General features: G+C 38.4%; 1 protein-coding gene across 4 annotated transcripts in view; it reads left to right on the top strand.

The window, feature by feature from the left end:
* The window catches only part of pcdh11 (protocadherin 11), a 252,405-nt gene that overhangs the window by 33,605 nt on the left and 204,591 nt on the right, over positions 1-14,209 (top strand). Inside the window, exon 4 of one of the 4 annotated variants that reach the window (XM_064328155.1) lies at positions 3,013-5,016. The exons of the other annotated variants lie outside the window; for them this stretch is intronic. Coding sequence (XP_064184225.1) covers positions 3,013-3,096 — 84 coding nt within the window. The 3' untranslated portion in view covers positions 3,097-5,016. Of the gene's footprint in view, positions 1-3,012; positions 5,017-14,209 lie in introns of those variants that run through there. 4 annotated transcript variants of the gene reach the window in all.

The raw sequence follows: 14,209 nt of genomic DNA, 5'->3' as shown, positions 1-14,209 counted from the left end.
ATAGACGATTCTGTGCTTCCCCAACAGTTTGGGGAAGGCCCTTTCGTTTTTCAGTGTGACAATGCCCCCGGGCACAGAGCGAGGTCCTTATAGAAATGGTTTTGTCAGGATGGTGTGGAAGAACTTGATTGGCCTGCACAGAGCTCTGACCTCAATCCCATCCAACACCTTTGGGATCAGTTGGAAAGCCAACTGCGAGCCTGCCAATTGGTGCCCAACCTCACTAATGCTCTTTGGGCTGACTGGAAGCAAATCCTTGCAGCAATGCTCCAATATCTAGTATAGAGCCTTCCCAGAAGAGTGGAGGTAGTTATAGCAGCAAAGGATGGACCAACTCCATATTAATGCCCATAATTTTAGATGAGATGTTGGATGTCAGGTGGCCACATACTTTTGGCCATGTAGTGTATATAGTGCAGTATCAACTTCAATTTTAGGATATTTACATTCTTATTCAGTGACCCATGTAGGAATTGTACACCTTATTATACACAGTCCCCTCATCTTTGGGGACCAAAAGTAATTGGACAGATTAACATAATCTGTATATATACAGTCACAATAAAGAGGTTTATGAATCATTTGGAATTATCTGGATAGTTGCATTAATTACTCATTAAATGTTGTCTGATCTCCATCTATGTCACAATAATAGACTAACACAGTCTGCTTAAACTAAGACCAAACATTGTACTTCTTGTCAATACTGAATGCATCATTTAAACATTCATAATCTAGGTTGGAAAAAGTATGTGAACCTCTAGGCTAATGACTTCTCCAAAAGCTAGTCCAGTGTTCCAGTCAATGAGATAAGATTGGATGTGGGTTTTAGGTTCCCTGCCCTATAAATAAAGCGCACAAAGTTACCATTACTGAAAGAATCTGCTCTTCTAATGAAACATCTGTTCATGTGAATCATACCCTGAACAAAATAATTTTCAGAGGAACTTAGAAGAAGAATTGTAGAGATGCATAAAGCCGGAAAAGGCTACAAAGGCATTTCTAAAGGTCTGGGTGCATCAATCCACAATAAGACAAGCTGTCTACAAATGGAGGATTTCAGTACTGTTGCCACTCTCCCTAGCACTGGAAAGCTTGCAAAGATCACAGCAAGAGCACTGCATGCAAAGCTGAAGCAGGTCAAAAATAACCCTAGGGTAACAGTAAAAGACCTGAAGAAATCTCTTGAACTTGCTGGAGCCTCTGTTCATGTGTCCACTATAAGAAAAACACTAAACAAGAATGGTATTTCTGGAAGGACACCACAGAGAAAACCACTGCTCTCTAAAAAAACATTGCTGCGTGTCTCAAGTTTGCAATGGACCACCTGGATGTTCCACAGTGCTTCTGGGACAGGTGAGACAACAGTTGCACGCTGGGCAGAAATGAACTAGGGAAGGAAAAAGCACTGCTCACAAACACCAAAACCGCAGCCTAACTGTGAACCATGGTGGAGGGAGCATCATGGTTTGGGCTGCTTTGCTGCCTCACAGCATGAACAGGTTGCAATTCTTGAGGGAACAAAGATAAATTGTATCAAGAAATTTTACATGAGAATGCCAGGGTAGCAGTCCGTCAAATTAAGCTTATTAGAAGTTGGATAATTCCACAAGACAATGACTCAAAACATATGAGTAAATCAACAACAGAATGGTTTAAACATAAGGAAATTCATGTTTTGGAATGGCCAAGTCAGAGTCCAGACCTTAACCCAACTGCGTTGTTGTGGCATAACGATGGCTGTTCATACAAGAAAACCAAGAAATGTCAATGAACTGAAGCAGTTTTGTAGAGAGCAATTCTCTAAAATTCCTCCTAACCATTGTGGAAGTCATTGCTGCTAAAAGGTACTACAACTATGAATATTTAGACAATGTGTTCAATAGAGAAATTAAAAATCCAATTGATTGTTATTAGTTTAAGCAGAATGTGTTTGTCTGTTATTGTGACTTAAATGAAGATCAGACCAAATTTAATGAGTAATTAATGCATGGATCCATGTAATTCCAAAGGGTTCACAAACATTTTGTTGCAACTGTATATATATATATATATATATATATGATTAATTTATTTGTTTCAAATAAAAATAAAATTCAGATTAAACTAAAATGTATAAAATTCTTAGGCTTTGTGCATTTATAAAATGTAGAGCAGTAGATGCCTATTTTATTCAGATCTGTCCTAGATAGCTTTGCAAGTACTCAGCTGCAGTATTGTATTTTTTATTTTTTGTGAGAAAAGAGGAAAACATAGAAACGGCAATATGTGTGCTTGAGTGCACAGGATGAAATCACAGCAAGTGTTGGTGCGAGTGCCTAGAATTCAAAGTCAGCCTCTATTATGAATCTCATTAAGAATCTAGCAGATATGCAAATTCATGGCTGGACGGAACACAACTTTAGAGTACAAGAACCCTCTGTATGTTTTCAGAGCATTGGCATTAATTTCCCCTCGGGCCTTCTAGATACGTAGCTTTTTTAGCTGTCTTGGACATGCAATTAAGCACACTGTTTGTTTTCTGATGCTACACTTTAGGGTTCTCCTTTATTTTATTTTGAGACAATTTTCAGGAAACCATATCTGCTTTATTATGGAAAATCGCAAAATTTCTCAGTTTGCAATTATTTGATTTATACAGGGGCACCAGATTAAGTCACATTTTTCAGAGCAAAAGGTGGGTTGTGCAATAGCGTGGTGGATGCAAGACAGAAATTGGAGCACAAAGCAGTAGGATAAGTCTGCATGCTGTCAAACGTAAAAATGTGCAAGCCTAGCACGCATACAGCCTTCTTCAAGGAAACCTGACAAACAAAGTCACCCATATAGAATCAGAGTGCCTTGAAGAATGCTCTATTCCTTCTCTGTTCATGTATCTCTAGAGATTTGTTTTCACTGATATGATTATTTTTTACAGTAGAGAATACACACTCTGCAGCTTAGCAACTACCCAGAGCTCGGTGATAATGTAACCACAATCTCCCTATATCTGTCTGTCTCTCTATATTACAGGAGACGGCACTGAAACCACCACTCTATGGCACACTGTGTGGCACAGGTACAGCTCGCTCCCACAGGATAAAAATCAATCTCTAGCTGCCAATACCTAGAGAGGGAGGAGGTCAAAGACTGAAGAGGTGAAACACACACTATACAGGTTCTACAGCCTCAGACAAGACCTAGAGAGGATCCCCCCTTTTTTTGAAACAAAAGAAAAATAAGAAAAATACCTGAAACAAACATGTCTTGCTGCCTACTTGAAGCTTTTCAAAACTCTTATTGTGAATTCATAGGGGTCTTGAATAGCCCTGTTCAGCTTCCCCTATGCCTCGCTTTCCTGCGCCATATCAGTTGGCACAGGAGAAAAAATAGCCGTTTTGACCAGTGTTCACACCCAGTACAAATCAAACATTACAACCACAATGATGTAAAGATTGTTTATATGTATGTACATATGTTTGTATGTATGTATATTTACCACAGTCATAGTTGAAAACTTGTCTCTCTACCCATGGGTTTTGCTTTTTAACTTTGACCTCTTCACCTGCCTTATAGACACTTTGTTTTTGTTTTTTCACCTGTCCATTCCCATGGGACTGGCACTCTAACTCTTGGATCACATGAACACATGACCAATGATGTCACACATGGCCCACATGACTGCTCTGTCTGTATGTGTAGCCCCACTCTCACTATTGGTGACACTGTTCTAGTACTAGTGGATGGTGCGGTTAGCATTAGTATGCATAGCTTTCATTAGGAAGTAGCAACTGACTACATTAACCTAACTGCTGTGCCACTGGTGGTCAGGGAAGTCTGGTGGGGACTCACAGGGATGAAAGAAGTTGTAATGCTTTGAGCTAAGCCATGTTTTGAAGCACTGCAGGCTTGACTCGGAAAACAACGGATGTCAATATATGACAGTAGAGCAGGTTTCCTAGTTCTATGTCTTCACAGTATCAAGAAGGTGCTTCTTGTACATGTGATGTAGACAGCCGCCAATCCAATTGCCAAAAATAATCTAATTCAATCAGCGTGATGTTTTTAATGATATTCAAGATCAAGGCATTCATTCTGAATGGAAAAACTCAGGCGGTCTGTAATGAGATGCTGTATGACTCAAGCATAAGGGCCTGGTTGTGTGCACTTATTTACTCATTTATTTATATTGATGTATTATTTATTCATTTTAAATAAAGATTTTCAAATGATATATTGAGCACCAAAAAATAAAATAGGCACCCAGGCTCCATATGACAGCAATAAGTTGTGTTGGTGAGGATTCATTATCAAAAATATAGACCAGGTACACTTATAAACTTAAGCTTTCATTTTGAGTTTGAGATTTGTGCTTTTATGAATAAAATAATGAAATGATTTACGTACATAAATACAATATATTTTATGTATATAAAGGCTATCTTTACACATCAGAGAAACACACAATCATATGCTACTTTTGAGACACCAAACCTCATGGAGTGACAGAATTGATTAGTGCACATGTAACTAAATATGCTTGATTTAATGGGGCCACATTATTGTACAATCAGTAATCAGTTTATCGTGGCCTACAGACTGCTTTGGTAGAATGGCTCTCTGCAGCAGTACAATGGCTTCTTGTGAAGTGAAATAGATTTAGGGAGAATGGTCTGTATGTTTCCTCTAAGTAGGGTTTCAGCTGTATGGCTTTTGCATAGGAGTAACTATGTGTGTCCTGTCAGGGCACTTCACTGTAAATTACATCATGGGATTTGCCTGATATTGTGGAGAAAAAAAAAACCCAATGAGAGCTTTTTTTTTTTCCTTTTATTTTCATTGTTGTTGTTGTTGCATAAGGGAGAGGAAGGAAGGATCCTCACCCAGGTTTCATGTGAAGTAAAATATGCACCTTAAACAATCTTTGTATATGACTTTGATTTGCCAGTGTGTGAAGAAAACATGAAATGTGCTTAAAATGTTTTGTTTATGTATGTTTGGGCTTACAAATTTATTAAAGTCTTTTGCATTGTATAATACATTCCCATGAGTCTTTCTTTATGACTCACTGATAGTTCTTAAGTACACCCCATATCCATGCACATTCAATCATATCAGTCAAATTAACCTTTAACCAATGAAAATGTGCTCTGCTCTGTAAAATGTTTACCCATGGTCTGTTTTTTTTATAAGAGGCACAAGGGTTAACAGTACCTGTTTGCGTAATGCTCATTCACAATCTTGAGATTTAAATATAAAAAAAGTACTGCATGGCCAACTATGAGTCATACTCTCTCTCCCTTTGCAGTGTAACCTCAACAGTATATTGGAAATTTAGCATGTTGACCTGGCTAAATAAAGGAAAATAAATGAATTGACTGAATTTGAAGTGAATATATTGTCCCAAATTTAAAGTAAAGGCAACAATTTAATATAATAATAATAATAATAATAATAATAATAATATATTTCAACAGCAGTTATATTTTATTGTATACAAGGCCTTTGGTCATTTAAAAATCTTTCCCTTGTGACACTCTACCCTTCAAGACAATGCAGTGGTTATTACCTCTACTGATTCTCCATTGCTTGATTATCTGTACTGATTCTGCTCAGGATCTCTGTGACTTCACAGAGAAAATGGCCAATTGTTATTTTTTTTAGGACAAATATTTTCTCTCCTCTAAAACTGTGGCTCACCAGTTATTACATTTTAATGTTTATGAAGGATCAGTCAGACTCCTGCTATTTGCCTAAATATGATGTATGCTTTACAGTTCTTATTATCACAGTAATTATTATATATTAATCTAATAATTAATATTAATTATATATTACTATCATTATAATAATTTTTAGGTCAAAATTGAGTTCTGATTGCATTGAATACTTTATGTTTAGCCAATACTCTGTTTTAATATATTTTGGGAAGTTTTCTGTTAGAATTGCTTTCTTACATAATAATAATAATAGTAATAATAAATTACATGGTCACTATCATCTATGTCTAACCCATCTTTTTCAACTTTGATCACAATTACGCAAAATATGGAGAGCATACCTTCTCACACAAGCCTAAAATGAGTGATTAGCACTATGTTACAACTTCAAAAATAAGAAGACCTTGTGAAGGAGATACTTGAAAACAACTAAATTGTTCTTTATTCTGTAATATAAAAGCAAACGTTCCAAAAGTGCACATGAAAGGGAAATAATCTGAGAGCAGGAATGGAAATAATTTAATGACTTATCAAAGTTCCTCAAGATTTCTACACTGGAGTGCTAATCATTTCCCTTGAGGAAAGGATGTCCTTGGTGATTAGAAAGTACAGAGCACAGCACTACTGAGCACACACGGAGGGAGAGCAAATGTCAGACTTCTATACATAGCTTTATGCAAACCTGAAATTCACATAGATGGTAATTTCTTCTCTTTTGAAACATTCAGACGGCACTGAGTTTATTCCAGCTTGTTGTTTTCAACCAAGAAAATGGATGGTGTGTGATGTTCTCTCAAACCCCCGTAGATTATTTCTTCTGTGTATGTGCAGGAGCTCTGCTTCTCCAAATGTGATATTCTCCGATTCTCCTTGTGGTGTGATTGTTTTGCTGGAGGAGCATGCCATTACCTGGAGGTCTTCAGAGCGACTGTGTTTCTGAGAGTAATGTGTCCGAAGACGCCATCGAAATGCAAGGACAAGGTTTAGTCTGGCATTCTTTCAGTCCGATGAAATCAGGTAGAAGAAACATGCCAGATTGGATTTCTCCAGGGTGTCAGGGATACCAGGGAAATTTATGGGGTGTTCATTACAAATATGTAGCTATTATAATTTTGAGCACAGGTCGCTGAGCATGTGTTGATGATATACATCTGTCGTCCTGCTATGAGTGTAAATTTTCACTGGTTTTCATCCGATATAGGATGACATTCAAAGGTCGTCTGCTGGTGGTTTTGTGCCATGGATAGGGAGTTGGGGGTAGTGGAGTGTGATTGGGAGTAGGGATGGTGTGAGGGTGAAAGTACATTTTTGAATCTTGTGTTCATGACATTTTTATCCATAATTTATGAGACACAAGCATATAGGTTTCCAGCCCATAGAGGTGGCCATATATTATTTATTCATATCTGTTTAATTACATACACTGCATTGATCTGTCTGCTCATCTATCAAGAAATTGATGAAAAAATCTTAGCAACATATGATTTTTGTACCAGATGACCACATTGATGTGAACACACACACGCGTGCACACACACACACGCACGCACACACACACACACACACAAAACATTTTTCTTTTTTTCATATCATACCCTTACTGTATACTCTTAACAACTATCAATAAGATCCTGTGGACAATTTCTATTGGAAAGAAAAATAAGTAGAAAAGGTTGTTTATCATTAGTTATGGGCGAGGATCTTCTTGCAGAGCTTGTTAATAATAGCATAATGCATATTCATGAGTTCCTTTCTCTGAACACGTTTCTCATATTAGGGAACTAATGTAACAGTGGGAGTGAAAAAGAAAATGTATTACGCATGCTGGCATATTCCATCGGTGAAAATGCACTTTAATTAAAACCAAGAGCCATTAACCTGTAATAACCCACACGCAGCTGCAGTAATATAAAATCTGTGCTTATAATATTTGATGTGACTTGACAGTTTTTCTTTCTTTTTTTCCCAAATTCACTCACATTCATTCATTTACAGTTTGTTAATCTGGATTTTTTTGTGCTGAATGCTTAACAGTGTGATGCATTCAAACATGTTGGGACACTATAAGCTTGTCAAAACAATATTGCCAGTAGACAATAATCAGTTTGGTTTTATTGTATTAAGATGCATGCTAGCTGGTGCCATTTGTCTACACATCCATTTAGTTACAGTGAATAGATTTGTTATTTTACGCTCATCACAGATGCTATTTTACCAAATGTAAATCATCTCATAATTGGATAAAACTCATTTTTATGCCAAGCCCATTAAACGCAGGTGAATTAATGGTTATCATAATGGAAGGACCTATATAAGATGACTTCATTTTTATGAGACGTTACGGCGCAGATGTCTAAGAGCAAATTTTAAAAAGTGAAACAGTCAGAAACACATAACACATTCCACATAATATGTTATTTTTTTGTTAAGGTAGGCAAGGCAAGGCCAGTTTATTTATATAGCACCTTCCAAACACAGTAGCAATTCAAAGTGCCAGGTAATTGATTTTAGCATTTTTAGCTACTTGGCTCTAAAAGTAACTCCCAGTAACTTGCATTCATTTCAAGGAGTGATTCATTGGCAGATTGACAGTTGGATTGAATTATTGTAGCTCATCTGTGGAAAATTGCGTTGAATGGGTCAACGGTGCTTACAGTTCACACTGAGTGCCCTCACGAGCCCCATCACTCTGTCATTACAAGGGTAGGCTGTTTGCATCGGTGCCCCTACGTTCTAGAGTATCCCAGGTCACACACTGATAAGTTGAGTGTTTCAAAACTGAGGTCAGGGATGGAGTGGCCTGGTCCTGAAGCCCACTGTTGGTCCGCACGGTACAGTATTTTTGTGTGTGTGTGTGTGTGTGTGTGTGTGTGTGTGTGCTCTGTGCCGTGGTGCAGGAAACAGGAAGATGCTGTCTTGCTGCTGCTTACACTCACAGCACAGCTCCACACAGTCGCTGCCAAAGTGAATAATTCAATCATCCCCTTTGCTGCTGCGATTCTCCTTTGTGTGTGTACATCCTACCATGGTAATCAAATTGGTAAAAATCTAGCAAAGGGTTTGCTGTGACACTGAGTTCACCCAGAGGACCGGGGGCTTTATTTTTTAAGGACAGATGAAGCAATTGTCTTTCAAGACAGAACACTTCTAACCTCTGCTCCATGTCTGAATAAGACCTTAATAAAAAATGAGGTTTATATTTTACATTATATTTTACATTATATATAGTGTGAGAACCATTCATTTGGAAAACTATGATTTTGAGGTAGTTTGCATATTATGCTACATACAATTATGTCCTTGTGAAAGCAGGATTTTGTGATTTACTGATCATTTTGATGGTGTCGGTGTATCAAAATGCCAACAATATTTGAAAAAAGAGAGGTCAAATCATTTTCAGCTGTCAGACTAGGCAGATAGATAAGATCATAAAAGTACAACAACAAAAAAAAGATAAAGCAAACATTTTTATTGTAATTCTGTTCTCATGAGCTCAAATTCTACTTTCCAGTAAGCTGTAAAGCAGTAACTGGTATTTCTAAATGTACAGTTTTACTGATCTCATAGCTACACATATTTATGGTTTTGTTTTTATTTTATTGTTTCCTTTTGACTCCAATACATAATGAAGTAAAAGTCCAAAACATTGCATTGCATCTCAGTTGGAGGTACCACAAATGTTCAAACTACTTTTTTTCAGCAGCAGGATTAATGATATTATAAATTGTTTTTGAACCTCTTCCTCTGTCCTCTGAACCACTGTCTTTAAAAAAAATGTTTCCCTTTGTGGATTAAATACACCGAAAGTGAAACTGAACGAAAATTTTTGATTGACACGAATGGTCTTATGGAAGAAACAAACAAATATTGGTTAGGAAACCACACTTTAATGTACCGATAATAATTTCCATTCTCTGTCTTGAGTTTTCTTTGAGAGAGTGCTGGCCTTAACCAATAGACCTCTGGCACATGACTGTTTTATGGTCATGACCATCTGGGACAAGGGGAACTACAGAACCAGGTTAGCTTTTAAACATAGAGAACATTGCGTGCTTTTTCTCCCTGCCTCATTTTACCCTTGATCAAGCAGAAACCCTTGAGTTGGTCAGCAATCTGTCATGCGATAGGCTGATTGAGGGAGTTTTCGCTCTGGCTCAGTTTTCCCATAGGTCAATTGGCTTCACATCATAACGCTGAGGCCCCTGCTCCAAACCACTGAGTTCTCGGCACCAACTAGCAGCCTTTTGGTTCAATGTCTCCTTTCCCATTGTCCTTTAATGCGGCAATTGTGTGACCTTGACACATCCAGTGGCCCTCAAACAGCAGAGCATACCGACAAGGCTCATTAATAAAAAATGTTACCTTTGGTTTGGATGCATTCTGGTCTGTGTGAAGTTCTCACAGATCTTTGCCTGTTCTGGGATATGCAGCACAGTGGGTTGCACTGGTTGATTTGATGAAAAAAGTAAAAAGTAAAGGTCAGAAGCAACAAAAATAAATAAAATAAGAAACAAAAACAAAAAGTTTTTTACCACGTTTATTCGGAACGTGGCCCTGTTGCCCGGAGGATACTTTGATCTGACATTCAAGGGAACACAAGCAGCCTGGATGTTTGTGAGCACTGGATGGGATTTGGATGATGAAAAGCCGGGGAAGCAGGAGGAAGCCGAGCTGAAGCACGGCGACTTAGAGATGGAGCTGAGAGCCATGTCTGCTGCCGTCCTAATCCCAGTAATCCCATACAGAACTCTTGATTTGCTTTTGCAAAAGAGATTGGAAGACGATAAGATCCCTGGCCCATCTTGGAATAGCTGGTAATCTGGTTTGGATCGGGGACTCTGGGGTATTTATACTATCCTGACATTTGTAGAAGCAGATGGTGGGATAGGGAGGGGGTAGGTGTGGGCCCGTCCAAACTTCTCAATTTATGTACAAGAAAAAAAAAAGAACAGTGGGTGATAATCAATGTTGTTTATTTTGCTGCTTGACTTCTTATGTACTTTCAGCCAGATTATAGGCTTTCCTGAGGATAATCGGAGACGGCAGACAATTGCCTTTTTTTCATCCTGCAGCTATCCCCTGTGAACACGTAAAGAGGGCGGTTTAGAGAGGATGTCGGCCTCTAATGCCTGATTAGTCCCGTTCCAGAGCCAGCTAAAATTAAACGGGCAGGGTGCTAATCACCGCGCTTCAGGCACCCCCTGCCCTGCTCCTTCGAGGAGCAAGTGTCCCGTGAGAGCTCAGAGTCCCGTCGAGGATCCATTACAAAACTGTCCCGTAAAAGAGCCGTCCGCTCAAGGGACAAGTGATCTGACCATGCACGGATTTCCTTCTCTTTTTATATTTTTTTCCTCAGTTTCCTATTGCAATGTGTCCCCCATTGAGGTGGTCATGGGCACGCCATACATGCAACAGTGCCACTTGTTTCCTATGGTGTGAATGCTTGGTGGAGACATCATTACTGCCCTTTCTCTAATGTCATGCATTATTTCATGGAAATAGCCATGAAATACCCATGGGAACCAAGTAATGGTATCTTGATGTTATATTGCATATCCAAGAGCACATTTAAGTGAATTAAGATTTTCCAACCCAGTAGTATTGTATATTGCCACTGTTACAGTGCACAGCAGAGCTTCTACCACACACTGATACTGTATAAACATGATGGCATGCAGCCTAAAGCACGCCTCCTCCTCCTTCCCTGCCACCACCTCACTAACCTAATGCTGCTGGCAATCTCTACAGTCAGAAGCAGACCTCTGCAACAAAGGCATTTTTCTCTAATTAGTTTGGTGCATTGAGTAATTTGATTTTGCGTGGCAACTATGTTGGCAGTATTCTACATATTTCCTTATTGTGTCATCCTACTCAAATACATCACATAATGGTACCATACCTAAACATATTGGAAAAAATACGAGACAGCGTTTTACTGTTGTAGCACAATGGAGCTTGTACATTGGAATCATGCATTGTGAACATGTTGCCAATGGCTGCATTCCAAGAGTTTATTTTTACCTGCTTAGACAGCGAATTACAGTTTATTTTTAATAATTAGATTATTTCTGCAAGTTTTTTTAATCCAAAAGTATAGATTTCAAAAAACCATACCTTTGTTTTTGTTTTTTGAAAAAGATTTGTCATTGATGTTTACCAAAAATAAACAAGTAGAAATATTTAGATGTATACTAGTCTTCTATCATATACCTGTTTTATTATTAAAATTGTTGGTAAACTTCTAGGACCCATGTGTAGTATTTGTTATTTACTTGTTTCATTTTGTTTGGTTGCTGGGCTCTATGTATGTACATGTTTCATAGTTGAATATGGAAAATCCCTAATTATTTCTATATTTTTTCTGCAATTAAAAAAATGATCTCCTTACTTCCTTTCCTTGCGTCCTTTTTAAGCTCCTAGGTCCACAAATCGGAGGACGCAAGGAAAGCAAGCAAATAAGGGTGAAGCCACACATCCTCCAATGAGAAGATAATTTTATTTATTTTCAATGAACGATGGTTCTTCGCATCTGCAAGGCATGCTGGGATACCTGGTGATGCAAGCCGGTGGAGTGGCCGGAAGGATGGGGAACATGGTGCAATAGGCACACATACTCCGATGAGTTCACCTGGCATTGCTCTCGCCTCCCACAGTCTGCTGCTTGTGGCCATGTTTTCTCTTTTTAAAACAGTGTTTCTTAAATGCATATCGATTGCATATTTCAGAAATCCCCACACAGCAATAATTAATGAGTCCTCCATAACAGAACTATGGGGAATGGAGAAATAAAATTTGAAATCGGAGACAGTTTACGATCTTTAATCTGATTGGTTAGCGCACCATGTTCTCTGTCCTTCTGGTCGCTCTGCCAGCCCACCTCACATTGCCAGCTATCCCAGCATACCTTGCGGATGCAAAAAATCAGCTCCCAGGTGATTACGACATCACCCTTCGTTGGAGGATGTTTCAAGCATCAGTATGAAGCCATGTCAATTGCAGAAAAAATACTTCCGCATAGGATGCACTCATGTTTTCTTGCTCCAGCATCCTTTGGGAGACTACTAGCTATTGACTCCTAGCTACTTCAAGGGCATTTAATGGGTTGCAATGTACTTGAAGATGGTGGAACTCGATTGATTACCCGGGTCAGGCAAGGACTGAGGGGGCAATGACGAATAAAATAAGCGATTGGAATGAGGCCCAGACGTCAATTTCGCATATTTTTTACCTGTTTGGCCTACCATACTGGGAAAGGATGCAAGGAAAGGAAGCAGGAATGGATGAAATAAGTGACTGGAATTAGCCCAATGTCTTGGCATTTGCCTCAGTCTGGCATAGACTGCTTTACACGTTGTAGGCATGTAAATGCATCTGTTAATTTAAAAAAAGCTGTGGTATCAGAGAATTGACAAGAAAAAATAAATCCATGTCTAAATATTCCGGAAGCTTATATTATCCATTTGGACCTAAGTTGTACAAAACAACAAATCAAGTAAATTTAAATCTGATAACTGTAGTTTCCCTTGAACGTTCAATAAATCTGGGGAAACTAATTCTTGAAAGTCACCCAATGAAAAGCCCGTTCACCTGTTTGTTTAACACAGTTTGAGAATATTGCCAGGACTTTTAAAGCTCTTCGAAAAAGTCTTATTTATAGCTCAAACACAGAGCAATGATCTAATAAACTATGAATATAAATTCATTGAGCCAAGAAGCAGTTTTAATCAGCTGAACTCAGCTTGACAGGCAGCAAAGATATCATCAAGCTTGTGGTCTAGAGGCTTCACAGCATACTGTTGTGAGAATATGAGGGGAGAACAGATGTACTTTTCAAGTACATACAGAAACCACCCAAGAGATGTCAAAATTCTAGACACAGAATTATCAAAGTATTTGTACGTGTGTAAAATAATTAGGTTGGATGCATATCTGTGAATTTTGTGCATTGAGGATAGATACGTGCACAGTAGGTCATAATATATAGCACACAAGACTTATGCTGGAATTAGAAAATGTTCTAAAAGAGTCTCCTTTGGCTGACCTGTTCTTCAACCCAAAATGGATTGCATTATCTCCCTTTAAGAATCTGGCCACGTATTTTTGAGAAACAGTTTTACTTTGAAGATGTCTTAATGGAAATCGGTCCTGACTACACCTTGGTTTGCCTGTGGAAGACAATGCATTAGCTGTGGCATGATTCCCGGAGGTGGCAAAACCCAAACAGCCCTTGCTGAGACAAAACCCCATCAGTGTCAACAGCCCGACAGATCACTACATAACCCCTCGAAAGGCTAGAGTGACACTGCAGGTGATGGGTACGGTATGTTTATTATAATAATAATAATAATAATAATAATAATAATAATAATAATGTGTGTGTGTATTGTAAGCTCCATAACATTTGGGACAAAGTAATATTTTCCTTGATTTGGCTCTGTACACCTTAATTTTAGATTTCTTATGAAACAATTCATAACACTTTTTATACATAACCCCACCATTTCATGGCA

This window comes from Anguilla rostrata, chromosome 3 (assembly GCF_018555375.3).
Source record: "Anguilla rostrata isolate EN2019 chromosome 3, ASM1855537v3, whole genome shotgun sequence".
NCBI classification, from domain to species: Eukaryota; Metazoa; Chordata; class Actinopteri; order Anguilliformes; family Anguillidae; genus Anguilla; species Anguilla rostrata.
This window is presented reverse-complemented; position numbering and strand designations above follow the sequence as displayed.